Raw genomic sequence first — 21168 nt, forward strand, 5'->3', positions numbered from 1 at the left:
CATAGGCTTTATCAATGAGATACAGTACTTTGATTTATTTTTTCTTCTTGTTTCTCAATACACTCAGCTGGGCAGTAATCATTACGTGTTGGCCAAACGTGTCATTGGGTTAGCCAAACAGCCTGGGATTTGAAGGTTGTTGCTACTTCCTCTTCGGCCAGAAGTGGAGGTGTGTTCAGGCAACTGCTGCATGAGGGGAGGGAAGCCTCAAGGTACACACTGGGTGTACAGTCAATATTAACCAATTGCACTTGAGAGCTGACTTTCTGTTGGTTGGTTTGGAAGCTGTTACATCCTTGATTGAATGCCTTATTGAGATACAAACTCAGAGTGTAACCAGTAATCTTAAGAGCTATTTGATAGGCAGGCTCAGGAACTCTTTTTTCCTGGCTATAAAAGTGAAACATTTGTGGGACCACTTGGAAAAGCTGCAGCCCAAATTACCAGCTTTTAAAGTCTCTTTACCTTGCTCCGGTTGGATTATCTGATGTATTGCCTCTGGCATTTTCTCCAAAACCACTTGTTTCTCAGTAGCAGAAATATCTTGCCCAACTGGGATGCAATAATTTCAAAGCAAGTAAAGGAAACTGCAGCTGCTCAGCTGAGTCAGCCAAAGGTAAGCTCTGCAGGGGAGAAAATGGCTTTTTATTATCTTCTAGTGGCAAAATTACTACAACAGCCTGCAGGAAAAGATTAGATTATAATAGTAACAAAAACATCTGTTAAATTCTGAGCTCAGTGTATGTTTAGTGCGTGTTTTTTAAAAAAACAACAGGCATTTCATAAAATTATTTTGAATAAAACTCAATATTGAGATTCAGTTTGGGATGTTAGGAACCCACTGCGATCATAGGCTAGACAGTGGTTTTAACTAATTGACTACATGGGGTATTTCATCAGTGGACAAGACAGCTTTTAACTATGGAGATTTTATTGAACTGAGCTTGGAATATTTCTGTTAGTGAGTGAATAAGTCAAAGTGTGTTTATTATATGGGTTACTTGTAAGCATGAATAACCTCTGTCCTGTGCTCCGTGAGAGTGTGGTGTGCATGGCGGGATGAATGTTTGTCTGATCTGGCTCCTGGATTCAGCTAATCAGCCTTTTGATTGATTTGTGTCTCTGAAGCCCTACCAGAATCACTTGCGTGCTTTAGAAATTAGGTGCTTCCAAGTCTTGACAATATAGGAATCGGAGCCCTGCTTGGCTCTGTCAGTAAAAACTGAAACTTCAGAACATTAGTTTCCAAAATATCCCTAGTCCACATGTGTTGGAACCGCTGCCAGACAAACCCCTTTCAGAGGGTCATTGTATCCTCAGGGCTTCTCTCAGCCCGTGGGCAGGAGGTTACCCACTTTTTGAGTTGTTCCTGGGAGACTGGCTGCAAAATGACTGTCAGAGTGGTGAAAGTATTCCTAAAAGCAACCTCGAGACATGCTTGCTCCTCTGCATTTCGCATAAGGAAGCAATACATGATCAATGTGCTTTTGTTTTTACAACGATATTGCTGTGCTTTGCATGTGTGCAGCACTTCATTCTAAGGATCTTGAAGTGCAGCATAAATTCTGGTAACTGTGTGAGGGTGAAACAGTGAAACTTGGAGAGTTGCATATGGTCATATGCAGCTTGATCACTGAAATAGGAATAGTGTGTTGTTTGCTATTGTTTTCAGCAGCAACAGGCTGTGGCTCAGAGTGAATCACTTGGGAGGCTGAGGAACATCCCCCAGAGCTCCTGACTCACGGCCCCGTGTGTCTCACCACAAGGTCACGTCCCAGCTCAGAGCTCTCAGTGACCATTGTAAAAGCTGTCCTGTGCAAGGAGCACAAAACCATTCATGCTTGTAGATTCTAAAGTTGCAAGTTTGCATCATAAGAGCCTTTGTGTTTGCTGTTTCTTGCCCTTCCCTGCTCATACCTTGAGTCCTGTTCTGATCACGTGTGCAGTGCTGTGCATGGCCTTTAGGTAGAGTTGGAACTGAAGTCTTGAATAACCAATAATGACCAAGCAGGTAAACAGCACAGGCTAAGTTTAAGTGTTGTGTATAAATACATAATAATTATTTGCTCTTGGTTGGGTTCTAGGAAAAAGAAAGAAGGGGCTGTGATCTCTCCAGTATTTAAAAAGATGTGTGGTTGTCAGCACTAGGAGAAGGGTTTCAAACCTGTGTTATCTTCAGGCTGTATGATGGTGTTTGTGTTAAGCTTTGCAGTTGCACGTGAATTTCAGTGCTGTGAAGGCATAAGGTATTTTGCTTGTCGCTTCTTAATTTTTGTGGATAAATAGCAGTGGTGAAACATACGGTGGGAGAGAAGAATGCTAGGGGGTTCCCTGCTAATTTTATTAAAGCCAATTTTGGCTTTAATAACTTGTTCTCTTCACAGTGATCTGTAACTGTAATCACAGAAGTGGTTAGAAGATCTGATCCCAAACTTGGTAAGAGTTCTAATTTTTGTTTTGGGTAAGGATGTCATATGTAGTTCCATTTATATCCCCCTTCTTAACTGTAAAATACGGTATTTTGTCACTGAAATGTTCTTTATGTGATGTCATCAATGTGTAACCATTCTGCATGATAGAGTATACTGTGAGCAGGAGACATGATAAAACTTGAAACTTAACACCATGAGCAAACCAAATACACTGATTTATGCTTGTGGGGTCAAGTGGAGAGCGTGCTGGAGCATGGTGGATGTCAGGAGGGTATGCTGGACCTCTGGTGCTGGGTGCGTGAAGTGGCGAGCGGGAAAGCTGCTGCTGCCGGGACTGTGGATGAGCCTTGCCTTGCGGTGCAGAAACACCCCTACCATCCCACACTGGCAGCCCTTTCCCTGCCTCCCAGAGAACCAATGCCACGTGCCTTGTGACAACTCTGTGGCTTCTCCCATATGGCTGTTGGGTTGAAGGTAGCAAGGGCATTTTGTAGCTGAAAAATGAGCAGGTCCAAGCAAGGAAGGAGTTGCATTGTTTCAGTGGAAGAGTTGTTGGGTTTTTTGTTTTGTTTTTTTTTAATGCAGGTTACCTTGTCTCAGTTTTTTCAGGTTGTGTCACTAACCCATGCTTTCTTTCATCCTTAACAGCTGAGCTTTGTGCTCATTTTCTGAGTGGATTGATCAAGTGGGGGTCAGTCACTGTGAGTCTCCAGGTTGCACCCAAGAGCTGCCCAGTACAGGGACATACAACAGGGAAAGCTCAGAAGTTTGTTCTCTTCCGGGGAGTGGGACAGGTGAGTACACACTGACAAACGAGCAGTAGGTTTGGCATGCTGCCAAATTTCTGAGTAGAGTCCCCCTGTAATGGGAGCAGGTTCTAGTCGAAATATGAAAGGGGAAGGTGAGAAAGAAGTGAAGTAAGAGAGTATGAAACACCAGAACTGTGAGAAGGTGCAGGTATTCCGTGCAGAGAGGGGTGTAACATTAGAGGAAAAACTTACAAAATTAATGTGGGGAGAAGAGATGTGTCTAAAAAGGTTGCTGAAAGCATTTCGCAGCATGCTGTGAGAGAGTACTGTGTCTTTTGGGCTCAGCCTTCTTTCCAGAACAGCATAATTCTGTGCATGTTCTTCATCTGAACTCTTTTCCTACTATTGCTATTCTATTTAAACAGCGATCTTATATTCAGAGTGTGCTTTTGTTGCATGAGATAAGTCATGGTGAACAACTAGGTATTTCAAACACTAAACTTAGGTAGATTAGGCATTTCAAATATTAAAGTGGGGGAAAAAGCACAGGGAACAAAAGTGTGATAATCATCAGTTAATTTAAAAAGATGTAAATGTGTTCACCTATGATTGACTGATTAGTCAAAGACACATAACAGTTTCATTCATAAACCCTGCTTTGCGCATGGAAATACCTTCTATTTATGTGAAGAACTTGCTTTCGTCTCTTTCCTTTGGGACTGCTGCCCAGGCTGAGTGCATGTGTTGCTCAGAAAGGAAAAATCATCTCTTTGTAAGGGACCCACGCTTTGCCCCACATCAATGCCTTTTGTGCAGGAAGGCGTCTACTGCAATTGCCTGGGGAAGTTTTATGCATCTAGTGCATACTGCAGAGAGGTCTGTGAAAGGGAAAGGGGGGGGAAGGGGAAGAAATCCTTGTTTCCTTTTGTGTTCTTAAAAAATAAGGGAAAACAGAAAGGTGGTGTGGTTGTTTTTTTTTTTTCAAGGTGTTCTGCTGCCATCCTGGAAACCAAGAAAGCAAACCTCAGCTTGGCTGAGATCCCCATCCATTGGCATACTGGATTTTTAAATGGAGAGGTGCTGGGCTGAAGGAGGAGTCATGGGGGTTCCTTACCAGGTGGAAGACATTTATTGGCTTCTAGAGAGTGTATTGCTGCCCGGGCTGTGCAGGGTATGAGATATGACATAGGCCTAGGTGCACAGGATGTGTGAAGGATCACACCTTAATTTGTGAAGTCTAGAAATTGTTGCCTGCTTGAGAAACCAGAGGGATTATGTGTAATAGGAAGTATGTGATGGGCTGTTGAGGGACATCTGAAAGAGGAGTTGAGGATTCTGCTCTGTACTTCAGCTAAAGCAGTGCAAAAATTGTCCATGTGTGTGTGCTACCATCCTGCCTTTTGGGGAGTGGAAGGAATCTGCAAGAGTTAATGTTTTCCTGAGATTTCTCTCTTACTGGTATACTGAAATATGTAGGAAGCTTTGTTTTTTGTTTTCTGGTTGGGTTTTTTTGTGTGTGTGTTTTCTCGGAATGCAATATTTCTTCTCTAACCTCAACCCTGAAGAGCAGCAGGGGAGGGCACCGCAGTTTGGTTCTGTACTGTTTGGGCTCTTTGAATTCATTAGCTTGGGAGCTCCCACAAATGCCTTGGGCCATGTACCTCCTCATGTACCCAACTTGGGAGAATCTTTTACTGCTACTGCATGCATTAGCCTTCATTAATACAATTAGCATAATAGCGATTAGGATTCATTATTCCCTACAAAAAGATAAAGCCAGTAATACATATCTCAGAATCAAATTCCTCAGTGCTTTGTCTTGGGATTGCTTTATTTTGGAGTTGTTTGCTCTTTATATCCTCCCATCTCCTAGAAAAAAGAAAGCCACTTAATTGTAAAACTGTTTGGGTCAAAGAAATGCGCTGAGATGATCTTTCACGCATGCTAAATAGGTGAATTGATCTATGGGACCCACACAGCTCAGCCAGCCACTCAACAGTCAAAACTGCAAACTTCATCTTCTTCAAGCACAAAAGCTACTTAGTTTCCCCATGTTGAAGACTTTTTATAATAGCAATAAGACAACTCTAGAGAGAACCATCTAATATTAACTCCAGGGAGTAATCATCTAATCACAATCTGGGGGTGATTTGAAGCACTCATCTGGACCAAATGCCTCACAACACCCCAGGAGTGGTTTTATTGCATGATAGCAGTACCCTATTGAGCCTTATTGCTTAATTAAAAACAAATTCCCAAGTAATTTTTTTGCCTTTCCATAAAAACACAGTAGTACATAGCATGTATAAAACATCCATTAAATGATGGTAGATGCAAATTTACATTGTGAGATACAATCCGTTTCTTTACCACTTGGGGTTGAAGTTAAATGTAAAACCATTTCCTATAATCTGTGCACTGCTGTGTTTAGAGAGGAATAAATATGAGAAAGAGAGGTTCATTGTAGGATGCCTTGTTTTTATTAAGTGATATGTTTGGTCTCCTTACAAAGGAGTTCAAATTCTCGTCCATCTTGCAGATACAATAGCCAATCAACACGGTGGCCTTTTCTGCTTCCTCCTGGAGATTTCCTCAGCTTGCTGTCGTTTCAGTGCAGGCCTTCAATAGGAACCCTGTATTTCTGTCTGGGATTTCCATTTCTGACTGAGCAGAGAGAGCACGAACGGTGCAGGTGATGTGTTTAGGGTACAACTAGCATACAAAATAAGTGTTACCGGGTGTCCTTTGTGGGTTTTGTAGTCTAATGCGGATTAAGCCTGATAGATGCACAGTACAGTCACTTTTGGTGGTTTTGCCACAGAGCTGACTTCTGCCACAGAGCTGACCTCTGGGTGCATGGCTGAGATGTCTCCACCTCCTGCAGTTTGACTGGGACCACTGCTACAGCTGTGGCTGCTCTGCAAGGGAGCGAGATTGCAGATGGGAAGAGTATGAAAGTCCTTTTTGTTCATGTTGAGGCATGCCTCAGCATCCCAATCCACAGCTCCCTTTCACCTTTACACAGAGTGCTTTCATAGCCCCAAAGTGATTCCCAAATGTAGTGCTCCCCTGAGGACTTTGAGTGTTGTTCCTGTATTACAGGCAAAGGAAGCAAATCCAAGTTTTTAAGTGATTGTCCAAAAATCATACAGGGAGTGCCAGAGACACTGCTCAGAAATCCTGGCGGCCAAAGCTGTAATCAGGCTTTCAGCCACAGTACTGAAGGAAATGGGGGGGAAAGGGTCGGTCTGACATTTTCGTCAGATTCTTTGCTTGGGGTGCCTTAAATTAACTGGTGGAGATAAGCTTGCAAGTACAACTTTTTTTAAATAAAAGCTGAGAATTAGTAGTAACTATTACCCTAGTTGTTCCACATGCCGAAGCTGCCTTGTGGTACCTACAAGCTCTGGATAGAGGGTGTTGCTTGTGCCAATCTCACCTGTCGTGGGCTGCATTCAGTGTTACACACACCCTTCTGTTTTTCCCCGTCAAGAGATTGTTCCCCAAGGAGTGGTGGAACCTGAAGCCCCGTGTGAATATCTACTGCTGATAGCAGGCTGCAGCTTTCAGGGTTATAGAGGCAGTATGCTTTGTTCCATATTTAGATTTTGTAGAAAGTAAAAGATTTTTTTGTTTGGTGAACCACTTTGAATGTTTTGCTCACTTTATTTTTAATGTCCTGTTAGAGAGCTGTTAAATGTTGTGGTGGAGGATTTGTTACAAAGATGTTATGGCATTGTACTAAGGAAATGAATGAGAGTAAAACTAGTCACCTAGTGCTGCTGCCTGAGATGCGCCTGAAAGAGTGGCAAAAAGAATAATTAAGTCTGTGTATTTAAAACAGTTCTGTAGTAACTTGGGACATTGCCAGGTCAGAAAAGGACACTAAAGGACCTGACAGTGTTCTTGAACAATAAACATTTTTACCTGAAAGATCTCTGCTGGCTTTATTAGGAATGTCATTATCTTGCTTCGATCTGAGTCTCTAGGACTGGCTGCTCATACGGAGCAAGTAGCCAACAAAGGAAAGCCCTAATAGGCTTTAATGCCTTTAGTGAAGAGCGTCTCTTCCCCTCAGATGTATGTCATTTTACAAAGGCTCTTTTCATCTTAATGTATCATGGAGATGGCTGTATGCAGTAGGACAAGCACACGCTCTGTTGGCTAAGGGGCAGGGTTTAACAGACTCGCTGTCAGACTTGACCAGCCCTGTCCCACCACTCAGCATGGAGCTGTGGTGGTGGGAGTGATGCTCCTTGCCTGCCCTGCCTGTGGAGCCAGGGGGGGTCAGCAATGCTGTTGCCTGTCCTGCCTATGGATCTGCGGGGGGGCGGCAATGCTCCTTGCCTGCCCTGCCTGTAGAGCAGCTGCCACTGGCACTGCTGCAGCCTGGATGCATCTGTGGGGCAGTGGGTGGGAGCTGCCCCAGAACAGGGGCTGAGGGAGCAGCCATGGTAGAGCATCTCCCACTGTGAGTGTTGTGTTTGGGTTTTCTTTTTTTCGGCAAGTAGGTTTTGAAGCAGAACAGGGGGTTTATTGGCCTTCAACAGAGTGAGAAAAAATTACTGTGCCGTACCTTGTGGCAACCAGTCACTGGGCAGTAGTGTACTGCTGGGGTGAGCAAAGGCGTGCCTCAGCCACGTCAAATGTGTGGCTTACTCTGAGGGACTGCAGCAGTGCTAAAGAGTTTGCAGAGTACAAATCTAGCCTATTCTCTCATCTGAGCACATATTTTTAAGCTTTAAGACACAGAGTAAACATGATATTATATCTACATTTATTTGGCCTTTTAATAAGATGAATTAAGAGTCTTATGTTGATAGTTCTGGGACATAAATGACTTCCTTTAAGAGTATATCCTTTCATGAAAGAAATTAAAAGGGTGATATTTCAGTAGTTGGAAATGCCTAGCTTAGTTTGGTTCTGTTTCCTGATTTTGTTTTGACACAGTAGGCAATTTACAAAACATTTGCAGTATGGAAGACTCAGTTGTTATGGAAACATCTGAGAAAGGCAGCTGACATAGGGTAAGGCATGCACCGGATTAGCAGTACACATACATGCAGTAAAAAGGCAAGTTCATGTAAGGTAAGGGAGCAGTCTCTAGGCACTGTCTGCTTCATGGGTGTTTTTTCTGTCAGAACAGGAAAAAAAAAACAACACACCCGACATTAAAACTGTGAGCATGTGGCTCCATCTTCTGGTACTAAAGCAAAATCTGTTGCTATGGGCATAGAAGGAGGTGAGATTTCGATAGCATTTTTATGTTAGCTGCAACAAAAGCAACAGCAAAGGCAACAGCAACAATAATAATAAATTAAAATACCTGTGCCTCAAACCCAAGCCACAAGTTAGTAATGTGGTTTTCCTGAAGCTACAAACCATTCTGTTGCATGGGAAGAAAACTGTCTTTTGAAACATTCTCATAAGTGTGTAGCCCCAAAAGTGGCTTGTCTTCCAAAGCATGACACTGCTGTCCTACATGAAAACAATGTTTGATCAGAACATGGACTGTACCAGCGAAGCCGGATGCCTATGTAGGTGCTAATACTCTCTCCTACTTGTAGCTGTAGAATGTTTTTCTTTGTTTTCCCCTCCCCAACAATATCTTTGGGAAAGTAGCTAAAATTTGTGATTTGTCTTCACGGAAACACTAGCTGGGTAGAAATAGGAATGAACAGTTCTTTGAGGAAGACCGCCAGAGTCAAAAGAAAATAAAGCTGTTTTATCACTTCACCAAACAGTGAATGTTGTTACAGCGCATATTGCGCATGCTTAATTGAGCTTGATTACTCAATCTGTTCACCTTAGTAACTCATTTTGTTTTAAACAGAAGTAAGTAATTGTTCAAAACCAGAAGATGTTATCATTCTCTACGTAAGCCTTGGGTTTTCTAAGGAATTCTAAGGAATTGCCCCAACTTTGTTGCTTTAAAAAACAACACCACAACAAACCAGAAACAAAGGTAATTATCTTGATGCAGTGATGCCCTAAAGCTGTTCTTGCGAGTCATTGCAAAAAGGAGGTATTGTGCTACAAATGCAAAATTAAGAATATGGATCATGTTTTACTTATTTTACTTCCGTGTATACATGTAAGTAGTCTCTTTTTTCCCTGGATATCAGCCTAGGATATAAGGGACCCTGTATTCTTTGTATGAAGCATTAGTTTTCAGTTGAAACTACTGCATGACAGAACTGTGAGAATGAAGGTGAAGGTAACATAAATTCAATGGCCTCACTGCTTCTGCATGTACTTGTGCCACTCTAACACAAGTGGTGAGTTATTTGCATGCAGCACTTACCTGTGGGGAGGGTTGTATGGAGACCTGCAGCTCCCGTATGGCAGGAAATCACTTCACAAAAATCATCCCTGCACTAAGCAGTAGCCAGGGTTTCTCATCATGGCCTCAGCAGCAAGGCTGGGGATCAAAACCAGAGGTAAAACAAGCCTTCACTCTTCTGTGCAGTGCTTTTAGGGCCTCACACAGAGGGAAGCATTTTAAATGGCCACAGGCTATGTTGATATAATAAGATTGCATCCTCTATGGTTTGCATCTAGCATTTCTAACCTGTCCCTGCAGCCAGAGTGTATTGGACTTCCCCTTAGCACTACCTGAGGTTTTCTCTTGAGGCTGCCTCCAATTCCTACGATCCCTCCCCCTCCCATATTTAACCTTCAGCTTCATCCTGTTTCACTTCATTGACAATTCCAAGCTTTGATTTTTAGTGTCTGTGGCACTCTCCATATCCTGTGGATTATTCTAAAGGGATCTACTCACCTTTCTGAAAGATGTCACAAGGGTAGCACCTTTCATGAACACTAACAGTTTACTGTTATTTATTTATAAATACTACAGACCTCTTTTATTGTGAAGTACAGACCCACAACAAATCCTGCCCGGAGTATGTTTGATAAATCAGATCTTTTGCAGACATCTGGAGATTGTGTTTGCAAATCCCCAGCCAGCTTGTTTTGTAGTCATTGTTACCATAATTCAGGTTAATGTTGTTGCCACTTTTTACTTGCTAAAACACATGTGCTGCTTTATTGCTGAAAAAAGTGGCTGCCTTGGAACAGAAGTTCTTTTAAAACCCTTCTTGGAAGTTTGCTGCTTGGAGAAACAAATGTCAAATCAATTGTCCTAGCTCTGAACCACCATTCTGAAAATGCAGCTGTGAAAAGAGATTACTTGAGTACTGTGATGGGGGAGCACATAAGAATCTAGATTGAGAATTATGTAGCAACAGAGACCTAAAATAACAAGTGGAACAACCAAACTTTTAGCTTTTCCTGCAAAGATTTGCTTAAAAAATACTAGATCCCAAATGAGAATGCTCATGCCAAGTTTTAAATCTCATTTGAATTTTTATAGCTGTTATAATCTCTGATATATAACCTTGGAAATAGAGTATCGTAACAGAAATGCCGAGTCCCTTGACTATTGCCTTGCAAAAAAGAGTTGCTGTAATAGGCTACAAGTGTGAGACAAGTTTGCAAGGCTGGCTTATGTCTGCATATCATCACTCAAATGGGTCTAAGCCGGGCTCTTCGTATTATTTGAGGGTATTTGTGTGTACGTGATCAGCCATATGCAGCTGTTCCAGTAATGTCAGCTTTCTAAGTATAACGGGCACAATCCAGTACATAGTTATCCACTGAAATGTTGCCACGGGGAGAGGCTTGGAGCTTGGACACGCTGTCATGAAAAGTAAAGAAGAGCTTATTTTCTTTTTTTTCTGTCCTTCTGTATTTCTGTGCAGAAGAAATGGAAGCTCCCAAGGAGCCTGGGCTGCAGAAGGATTCCACGTGCCAGCGCTCTTTTCCCTCTCATTATCATACGCTTGCAATCAAACTCTAATTTTTGAAATAAAAAACCTGCAGGATTCTTTATTGGGACTATTAAACCTTCAATCTTCATTATTTAGGATGGCTACTTACCTTTTACTCAATGAAGCCATAATGCAACTGCTCCTATAAAAACTATCGAAATGGCTACTGTGGCAGTGAGTAGATTTTCCTCCGTGTAAAATAATCCTCTGTGAGTGAGACATAACTATCATTTACATTAATTAGGCAGCCATATAATGGGGTGTTCAATAGCTATTACATCATTTAAATTCTTCAATGAGCACCTCAGCCGCCCAAGAACTATCCAGCTGAACATTTCTAAGTCCATAATTTTGAAATAATCCTTTAGAGGAAGAATATGCATGGCAGAGTGTTGCAGACAATTTCACAAAAAAAAAAAAAATCATTTTATTCAGATTTATGGGATTATTTTACCATTTGCAAGAAGCGCACAATCCTATTTTTCCTGTCCCTCCCAGAATAACAGTGCTATTAATTGGAGTCCGTTTTGGGGCTGATGCTGTGTGTACGCTAGAGGATGGCCAAGGAGCTTGCAGTTGGAGGTCTCTGTTGGCCACTGGACTCATACACAGTGAGCACGTTTCCCTAAACATTCTGTTACAAGCCCAGGGCCCCGGAGCCATGTGACTCAGCCAAGAAGCCCTGACTCATAGACAAGTGAGTGCAGTCATGTTTAAGGTTTTGCTTTTGAAGTTTTAACTTTTGCTTTTAACAAGTATATAAGGACTTTAGTATTTATATTCAATTTTGGTTATTGATTTAGAATTTGTGAGGTCAAGCCGAAGTCCTTTGGCATGACTGGTAATATCGTACTTCCCAGAAACTATTATATGAACATTCTAATTAATGTTCTAACTATATTATTATATAGTTGTGTATATTTTAAGATTAGTGTCTCAGTCAAAAGTATAAGCGTACGTCACAAGGCTAGGAGCTCATTCTGAGAACTGAAAGAAATAAGGCTGAATTTATTAACTCATACCCCAGGAAGAGATTTCTATTAACAGGCCTGTACTGCAAATCTTCAACATGCTGTTCCGCTGCCCATAGAAGGTGATGGTTACTAGAAGATTGGTCAGTGTGTGAAAGTATATGAAAATAACATGTTTTAAATCAGTGTTATTTGGCAATAGTTAGGTGCTATGGGAGTAATTCCCAGCAGAATGAAAAAAAGAAATAGCCTAAAAATAGGCTGGGGAGCAGGGCAGGATAGACTGTAAAGTTTAGGTTGGTCATTTTCCTTCAGCATCCTGGTTTAAAGCTATCAGTTATGTTACTTTAGTCAACTGTATACTCATTTTTTCTCTTACTGGTTATACGATACTGTACCTTATCTGACTAATACAATAATAGAAAGCAGCAGAGAGCTCTCTTAACAGGGAGAGCTCTTAATTCAGTATTAAATGTTGCTGGGTTCTCTGTAGTTTTCTGTAATCCCTATCCAACAGGCAGAGTGTGCAGAGGTAGGTGTCAAAACCTTTCTGTAGGTAGAGTGCCAGGTACTGTTTGTTCTGCAGCCCAGGAGGGTTGTGTTTGCCAGATATAACTGCTCCTCTCAGCAGCAGTGGATGCTTGATCCTCTATTTTTCACATTCGCTTGTTAATTTGATTAAACCAGTACACTGAGGGAGATTTCTGCCTTACCAAAAGAATACATTTTCATCACACGCTGTAGGGAAGGTGACTCAGATCTGGAGTTAGTTACCATAGGAATGAGGCAGCATTAAGGAATGGGAGCGTGAGACAAAGGTATGTCAAACCTCTGTGAAGTTCCATGGAATTGGCAATTGTTGATGTATAATTTGACCTGGTACATAGGACCATGGTCTGGTGAATGTTGTAGCATGAAAAGCTTTGTAAATCCAGTTTTTGTTTGTCTAACAAGATGAATAAAGGTAAGCATTTGTTACATAGGTCAACTAATGGACTTTACTCACCAAGGCCCTACATGCTAACGAGCTCACCTTGGGTGCAAGAAGGCAGTACCGCTGGGTTAAGAGGCACAGCTGACAATGGTTAGTCTTTCAAAGTACCCAGGTGTTTTCCATATCAAAAGAGCTTGTTTGGAGTTTTGGTGATGCCAGAGAGGCCAGCTGGGCGTTATGCCTCAGCTGTGATGGTGCAGGAGACTGGCTGGATGTAGCTGTTCTGGCAATTGGGGACCTTCTATCCTGCTGCTACTGCCCAGACCACACATGGTGTGTAAGCTGAAGAAGACAGAGCTGTTGGAGCTAGAAAGGAGAGCTCATGGATTGCTGAAGCCTTGTACTTGCATCATCTATGGTAAGGTCACTGCAGAGGCAAAGAGAGATTAATTAGGGAATTAATTGTAGTGTGTGCTGAGGGAGGAGTATGGACAGTAGGAGCTAGAAATTAGCCACCCAGTGGTCTTCAGTGCGAGGGTGTCACTGCAGCAGGAATGATAAGGTGACCAGAGCTTTTTGTTGGTGAGAAAACCTGTTTGTGTGTGGTTTGGGGACTTGTAACTGGGGAATGGGCTTGTGTGACTGCTCTCGTAAGGGGCTGGGGAATTGTCTATTTAGATAAAAGCTGCCACCCTGTTTTTTAAGAGACACTGCTTCTGTTCCCTGAAAATGTGCTGCTGATGCAGAGGAGCAAGATGGTGTCTTGGGTTTAATGCAGTACAGTGGGTCCTGCCTGACATCACAGCTGTGTTTTAAGTGAATTTTAAAAGGACTAGAAGGAAGTGTAGAAAAAATAAGTGAACTGTTCTGGTTATATGAGACAGAGGATGCTATTTATGAAAGGAGTTACAAGCAAAGATGTAAGTTATTTGATGGCAAACTTGTCAGTAGCTCTGCGGTGTGTGTTGGTTCTTTGGCACATGCACACCAACAGAAACACCTGGCAGAGTGTGGGCCTGGGCTGCTGCAAGCTCAGCATTTTCCAATCACGCTATCGAATGCCCAAGGACAACATTTTCCTTGGAAAGTGAAAAATGGTGATAATTTTTAGATGGCATGCTGTGGCTTTTGTTCACTTTTCAAGGACTGCTTCATATTTATTTGTAGAATGTTAAAGGTTACCTCTGTATGTTTTATAAATACAAGAAGTAAAGAAAAAGTGCCGATGTGGAGAAGGACCAATAGCCCCCAGGGGGTTAGTGTGTGACACATGTAGTCTGTAGCAAAACTGGAGTATCTTTTTCCCTAGAATAGTGGAAGCCTGCAGATGATGCACAGAATTACTAGTGTCATGCCAGTGAATACCTGCAGCTTTTCTCTGCAGGATTTGTTTCCCCTACCAAACTGATTCTCCCACTCTTCGTTATTCAGTCTGAACTCCAACTCTCTCTGTTTTTTCTTCTGTACTTTTTCTCACCCCATGCCATTTTTTTTGGTCTCTTTCTATTAGAAAACACCACAAATGTTTCCAGTCAACGTTTCTAAACCTACGATTTGCAAATGATGATGAAAATAGCTAAGCCAGGGTTGCCTACCTTTTATGTACACACCTCCAAACAAGAAGCTTCCTTTTCCAGACCATAGCAGCCTGGCATAGCCATATCCTGTCCTTTTCTTTTGCAGTTCAATAGGAGCATTGTTCTAGTAAGAAATACTAGTCACCCTTGCAGGGACTTGTCCTTTGCAAAATGTAGCTGCTTATTAAAGACTATGTGTTACAGTTCCAAATTATTTTAAGGTTTGTTTAACAAGAGTTGCTTGGTCAAAGGTTGCAAGAGGCTTAGAAATTATTTCTAACCTCTTGCATTGACACAAGTCCTTCCAGATCTGAAATACTAAAATGGACAAAGAGAGTCTGCCAGATGGATGAACTTGTCCAAGGCTTGAGAATTCATTAAGAAAAGGCTCTGGTCCAGATCAGAATTTTATGCTCTTTCTTATGCTTCTCTAAAGCATTGGGTGGCTTGAATATCTAGAGTTAAAGTCAGTTACATGATGCTGTGATTTCAGTGATTTAACATGAATTTCCCAGGAAGGCTTTGGGGGTTTCCATTGTATTGCTGTGTAATCCATCTGTTGGAGGAAGTATGAAAAAAGCCTCAAATAGAAGATTCTGTGTGTTTTCTTGGATGTGACTTGGCTTTAATTTAAAGCATTTCTTACAATGAATTATTTTGAGGTTTCAACAAATTATGGGGGTGTTTTGTTTGTTTTCGTATTCTTGCTTAAATGTTCAAAAGTCAGTAACTGTATTGTTTACAATTGTTTCGGTTCAAAATGGTTATAAACATATGTGTCTGTATATATTATATATCCATAGTAATAGGAAAGCAGAAATGTGTAATGTAGTGAGACAGTATACTGTTCATTGTTGTTCTTTATTGCCTGGTTAGCCTTTTCTTTAGTGAGAGTTTAGGTATAAAAATCGTAATGAAAAACATAGCTCTGCTGTATGCAATTAAGTATTGAACATTTGAAGGAAGAGGCATATTAGAGACAGTTGTGACTAGTTCTCCAATTTTCTAATATTAAACCATTAAGTATTTACTGTCTCTGCTAATGAAGAGATGGGGAATGGTCATGAATCAGCAGGGGAGGACTGGTGAGCAGACATTTTCATGTTACCCAGTTTGTAAGGAAGTTCCTTCACAAGCGATAGGGAGTTTAATGTGTTCTAGTGAAAGATGAACACAGAGCTGTGCTCTGGAGAAGGCGGATGGGATGGGGGTTTGGTTCAAGGAGCTGATGGGTAGATGGTGATACCAGCAGTCTGTGGGAGCGATTTAATTTGAGTAATTTATGGGAGCTGTTTGGAACACCTCACCAAGTCATTACAAAAAGGCCTCTTCGGGTGATTTACCAACTGCAGTAAAGGCATCTTGAATGCGTTGGCTGTTCAGCCGTCTTGTTATTTTTCATTTGTCATCTGTCTTTATGTGCTACTAGCATGTGATTACCTTGAGGAGACGTTTGAACATCTCTTCAGCACTCTTCACTGTAAATAATGAATGCCTTGCTATTATTCGTCGAAAAGGACTGTTAGGCAGCATTTGTCTTTTTTGGTTGCTGAAATAGTTTAAAAAACGGAAATGCCAGTAGCTATGGGAAGCTGTATCGTGTTCATCTATGTGTCCATATGGTAGAATATGGTATGTCCTTCACAGCACAATGAAAGATGATTGTGCCTAATTCCAATTTGTATGGCACTCCCATTAATGATGTCTATTTAAGACATCCATTAAAGGCTCTTAATGTTAATTAATCGGACTATGCCAATAAAGTTCTATTAGCTTCCCCCTATTAATTTAATATTATAGGCATTTAACAGATGTCTTAATTAGATATTACACTGAAGGCTATGAGCAAAATTAAAATCAGGTCGTTGTCCTGAAAGGAAAGTTTCTGCTATGATTTATGCTTTCTACCACTTTGTTTGTTTTTCCTTCTGACCTCTCACAGGAAACAAAGAGATTTAATTTCAGAGAACGTTGAGAGGAGTAATGGGTACTAGGTAGAATAATGACTCGGGTCTAACAACTATAACACATCTTAATCTTGCTTCACAGATATAAATTAATTGAAAAAAGCATCTACTCTTTGGCTCTTTCAATTGTGCTTATCTTTATTTTCAAAAGCTTTCCCAGTGTTGCTTTCTCCTAGTTTCCCATTGGTGTGAAATGAAATGTATTTCCCTGTATAAAATACACATCTCTAGCAAAATCACTGTTCGTTTTCCCTATCTCAAGGGCAGTACTTCATAAAATTGCAACAAAGATTTATTTCCATACCATCTGCTTTATTTCCTGACTTCAAAGCAGGCAGAACAGCAGTCTGTTCTTGAAAACCGGTATTGCCCGTGCTGTGATTTCAACTGATCGGTCTGGTTCAGTGATGCTGCATCTGGTCTGTGTCTGAGGGATCATACTGGAGAGATGCAGCTCTCCTCTAACTTCTCACAGCAATAGGTCCAAAAGGGAAGCAGGAGCTTTGGAGACCAACTGACAGAGGGCTGACTGGCACAGTTAGTGTTTTCATGGGACAGGGTTGGAGGTGGTGATGACCTTTGGCTTTCTCGTGGCAGATAAATGGCTTGTGTGCCCTGCAGTGCAGTTAAGATCTCTAGCTGGAGCTGTCTTCCTAACCCCAGTTACTAGGCTTTGGTGTGTAGTGTATGTGAGAGAACAGCTGTTCTCTTTAAAGAAATGACCCTGGTTGGCTACGAGCACTTGAATGATGGCAAGGAAAATCTCCTCTTTCTAGATACAGGTCTTTGATCCTGAAACTGACTTCATAATTTTGATTGAAAGCTTCTGAAAGCTACCTCTATAATACAAACACCACAGAGGCTATTTTATAATAGAAAAATGTTAAGTGATCTAAATGCAAGGGTCACTATCACCTCTCAAGCAAGGCAAACCTGCCTAGCTGATGTGAGATTGTAATCTGGGCAGTCAAAAAAGGATCCTTGAAGTATATAGTAAAAAAATTATGATAAAAAGAGATAAAGGGTTTAAACACTAGAAGCTTCTTCACAAGTGGTGCTGTGTTAAGGGTGGTTTAGAAGATTTACACTATGAAACTACCTGACTTCTTCTGTTTCACTGATGTAGTGGTCACAGACGACATAAACCAAGTGCCATCCACGCTAGCCTTTTTTAAAATTGTGTCTGTAACATGTATATTTTAATCAGAATAAAGGTATTTTTTAGAGTGTAGAACATAGACACCATATCTAAATATATACAAAAATAGGCCAGAGTAAAGCTGTATGAATAGAGGTTAAATATTGTTAAAGCAATTTTTTGGGTAATTTAAGTACAAGATTGAATGGGGGTCATTTCCATCTTTGAATTTCTAGCTTCAAGTGCTTCACTGTTCTGTGATGTGTTGTGTTCCCTGCACTCTGGCATGACATTATATATTTACTAATATAGACATATGTTTTAATATTAAAGTAGTATGTTATTGGTAAGCAAACAGCTTGCAGAGCAGTGTTACATGTTTAGTATGTTTATATTTTCACACATATACATGTTATCTGCAACTATTAACCACAGGGAAGGAGATATTAAAGGTAAAATCTATCAGTTGAAACAACTTGCATCTGCTTGGATCAGGCAAAGATGTTGATGTTGGCCCAGGAACAAAGATTATAAAAGAGCAGTTATCATCCCTTAGTCTCTTTATAAGCATATAATAGGCAGATAAAGCCCAATTTATACACAAGGGAACAATAACATTTATCACAGAGTTACAAGATACAATTTTCATTGGGCAAATGTATGTTTATAAGTTGAAACAGAAGTCAGGTAATCAATATGAATCATGTAAGTTTAATAAAAGCCTGAATGTTATATACAAATAACAAAACAGATACAACATACTCCAACAGTCTGAGAGACTGCTTTAAAGACAACAGATACTAGTCAGTCTTCAGTGAGAAGAAATGCTTTAGAAATATTTCACATAGCTCTTCCATTTTCAGTCTGCCAGAAAACCTGGTCTTTAAACTGCAGGAAAACAGCAGGCATTTCCGTTAATACTTCTGATTTTCCACAAAATCATAGGTCAATAGTTCCTTTCAACTTGAACTTTTTTGCAGATCGTTCACTTGCTCTAAGCTGGAACTTGCTTCCATAGATGTAGGAAATGAATCCATCAATCTCCAAGCTAAATACATTGTTAAGTTTGGGAACAACTGAAAATGCAAAAGGAAAGGAATTAACAAAAGTAGACTAATGTAAATCCCCATTATGAAAATATACTGATGTACCAGGGTATATTATTCACATGTAGACTTGAGGTTTGCCACATTTCAAGGTTTTTATGCTTTAGCAAGAGAAGAAAAATAACCCACACTTCTAAATTTTAAACTGAAGTTAGTCCTCTTTCAGGAGCATGCAGTAAGTGTTGCAGAGAATATCTAATGTGAATCAGATGAATGAGCCATGTGCAATAATCACGTTGGGTTCCTTGGAAATTACTCATTTCTAGTGAGATACTTTTTTTGGTAAGATTTTGGGCTGTTATGTGGTCAGTAAAGACACTGACTTCTGTCACTCCATGCAAAGAAATAAAAATATTGATATAAAACAATGTACTCAGAGATGTAAGATGAATAGTGTGTTTTAAGAAATTTCTGATTATTCAAGTTGCACTGAAAAAATTCTCTTAGATACCTTTTAATTTGTCCTCTTTAGTGATAATTTTGAAGACATGTTTAAATTCTTGTAGAATGATTCCTGTTATCCCAACGTAAGAGGGACACTTTGATTTTGTGACTGAAAGAACAGAAGTACATATGTATTAGAAAATTTCAGATTCAGGCAGTTTATTTGCTCTTCTACAGTTACCTCATGATTTTAAAAACTGGTTTGCAATATTCTGAAATAATGCAATTACAGTGATCACTGGTAAAACTTGCAGTTAATCTTTGCAACTAACAACATGATTTTCAAGAGCAGTTGAAAAGTAATTAGCATTGCTAAGTAGAGAAAGAACTCATTAACGTATGATCTCAACTGTGTGATTCTAGAGTTAATGAAAGGAGTTTAAAAATAAGCACCTGAAACATAGGAGTGTCTACTGATCTTCAGATGATTGTGTAAAAGAAAACAAACAATACCTGTAACAATAGCTCCATGGAGATCAGCTTTTAGCAGTTTGCCCTGAATCATATGTGGTTGCCTTGAAGAAGAGGGTATGATCCGGGAAGAGGGAAAGAAAATAATATGGAAAGTTAGATTTACAAAAAATGACCGTGACTATTGAAATCATAGTCAAAGTTTACAGAAAATAGTACATATCCTTATCAAGTCACTGTGATGTTTCTAGCAATAACTCAGTAAACCTGGAAATATCTACTAAGTCAAAACAACACAAATTTTAAAATATCTCAACTTACGCATCTGGCTTAAGTCCGTAACATAGGTCTCTGATATACTGTTTCCAGAGTTCATGTAGTGGTAGAAAGATGGCGTATCTGCAGTAAAAAGTCAAAAAGTATTATACAAGAACTTAATTATAAAAAAATCTATTGGTTGATTACTGAAGTAGTCTATATTTACAACATAAGACTAACATTTATAAGTGTTGTAATCTGGTCTCATAACCTGTGAGGCAATCCACTCCAGACAACGGGTTTGCTTTATAAAAAAGGTACAAACTATGCTCCTCTCTCTCAACCCAAAACAGTGATGTGCTTTAGAGGATCACGCTACGTCTAAAACAGAAGACATTTCTATTCTTTTACCTCCCCACTTCATGCTAGTGACAGCAGGGGCGTTATTTAACATGCACTAGCTGGAGGCTATTTTGACCTATTTTGATGCAGAATTTTGACTCCCTGGTCACAGGCAGTCTAACTTTAAAAACTGAAATCCGAGTTGATTGTATTTGGATTTGATTTCTTGTTATATTTAGCTATACAAAAGGAAAGAGAAGCAGTAACAAACAGAAATGAATTTTCCAACTATACAAACAAAATAATTGTTTTCTTATGGTGAAACGCCACCAGAGTCTCAGACTGACTTTGCATACTGAGGGGTTAGTGTCCACATGGACGTGCTACTGCTTTTACATCCTTCTGAGGTACTACAAAGAAATATTTAAGATCTTACCTTTGCTGTTCAGGTTCAATTTCAAAAAGACGCATTTCTCGCCTTTGCTTGGCAGTAAAACCTTTTGTTTTCTTCCTCTTTTGCTTTGTCTTTTTCCTGGAATAACGTTCAAGAACTACAGCTTTCCGAGTTAGTATATCCTGGATAGCTTCATCTTTCTTTTTTGGCATACTACGCTTCAGGAAGGCATTTATAAATGCCTTGGCCTCTTCTGATCCTTGAGGCTAAAGATATTTTAAAAGATACTTTAAAATATTAAAGTGTAATTAAATTAAGAACTTGCCGCTGACTAGTAGTTTTATCAAGCTGATAAAATTACTACAGGAGTTAGAGATCTGCAGATAAGTAACAATAAATGGAGAGCGTTCACGGGCAGAAACCCGGTGGGTGCGAGGCCGAGCGCGGGTGGCCGGCGGCTCCCGCCCGTCCGGTTCACACATGCCGCTACTGGGGAGGAAACGCCGATTTTAGGGTTGGGTCCGACATGGCGCGTTCAGACGCCAAAGCCGGATGGGGCGGACTGGGGAAACCGGTGCCAGACCCCGCCCGCGGCAACAAAGCCGCCCCCCCC

General features: G+C 40.5%; 1 protein-coding gene across 1 annotated transcript; it reads right to left on the reverse strand.

The window, feature by feature from the left end:
• Nucleotides 1-18287: 18287 nt before the first annotated feature.
• Nucleotides 18288-20821, reverse strand: POP4 (processing of precursor 4, ribonuclease P/MRP subunit (S. cerevisiae)). Its single transcript, XM_009894063.1, has 5 exons — nt 20598-20821; nt 19883-19960; nt 19604-19665; nt 19158-19259; nt 18288-18676 (listed from the first exon to the last, which is right to left on the reverse strand). The coding sequence occupies exons 1-5, from the start codon at nt 20765-20767 to the stop codon at nt 18540-18542; spliced, it is 549 nt and encodes a 182-aa protein (XP_009892365.1). The 5' UTR covers nt 20768-20821; the 3' UTR covers nt 18288-18539.
• Between the last annotated feature and the right edge of the window lie 347 nt (nt 20822-21168).

Source organism: Charadrius vociferus, unplaced genomic scaffold (genome assembly GCF_000708025.1).
Source record: "Charadrius vociferus isolate BGI_N301 unplaced genomic scaffold, ASM70802v2 scaffold341, whole genome shotgun sequence".
In the NCBI taxonomy this organism is placed as follows: domain Eukaryota; kingdom Metazoa; phylum Chordata; class Aves; order Charadriiformes; family Charadriidae; genus Charadrius; species Charadrius vociferus.

What these genes read in the sequence shown, in the direction of transcription:
- POP4 (XM_009894063.1), bottom strand. Translation starts at nt 20,767, where the DNA reads ATGCCAAAAAAGAAAGATGAAGCTATCCAGGATATACTAACTCGGAAA. An exon ending in TACGGACTTAAGCCAGATGC is followed by an intron (nt 19,666 to 19,882) that starts GTAAGTTGAGAT and finishes CTCTTCTTCAAG; the next exon opens with GCAACCACATATGATTCAGG. An exon ending in CCATGGAGCTATTGTTACAG is followed by an intron (nt 19,260 to 19,603) that starts GTATTGTTTGTT and finishes CTGTTCTTTCAG; the next exon opens with TCACAAAATCAAAGTGTCCC.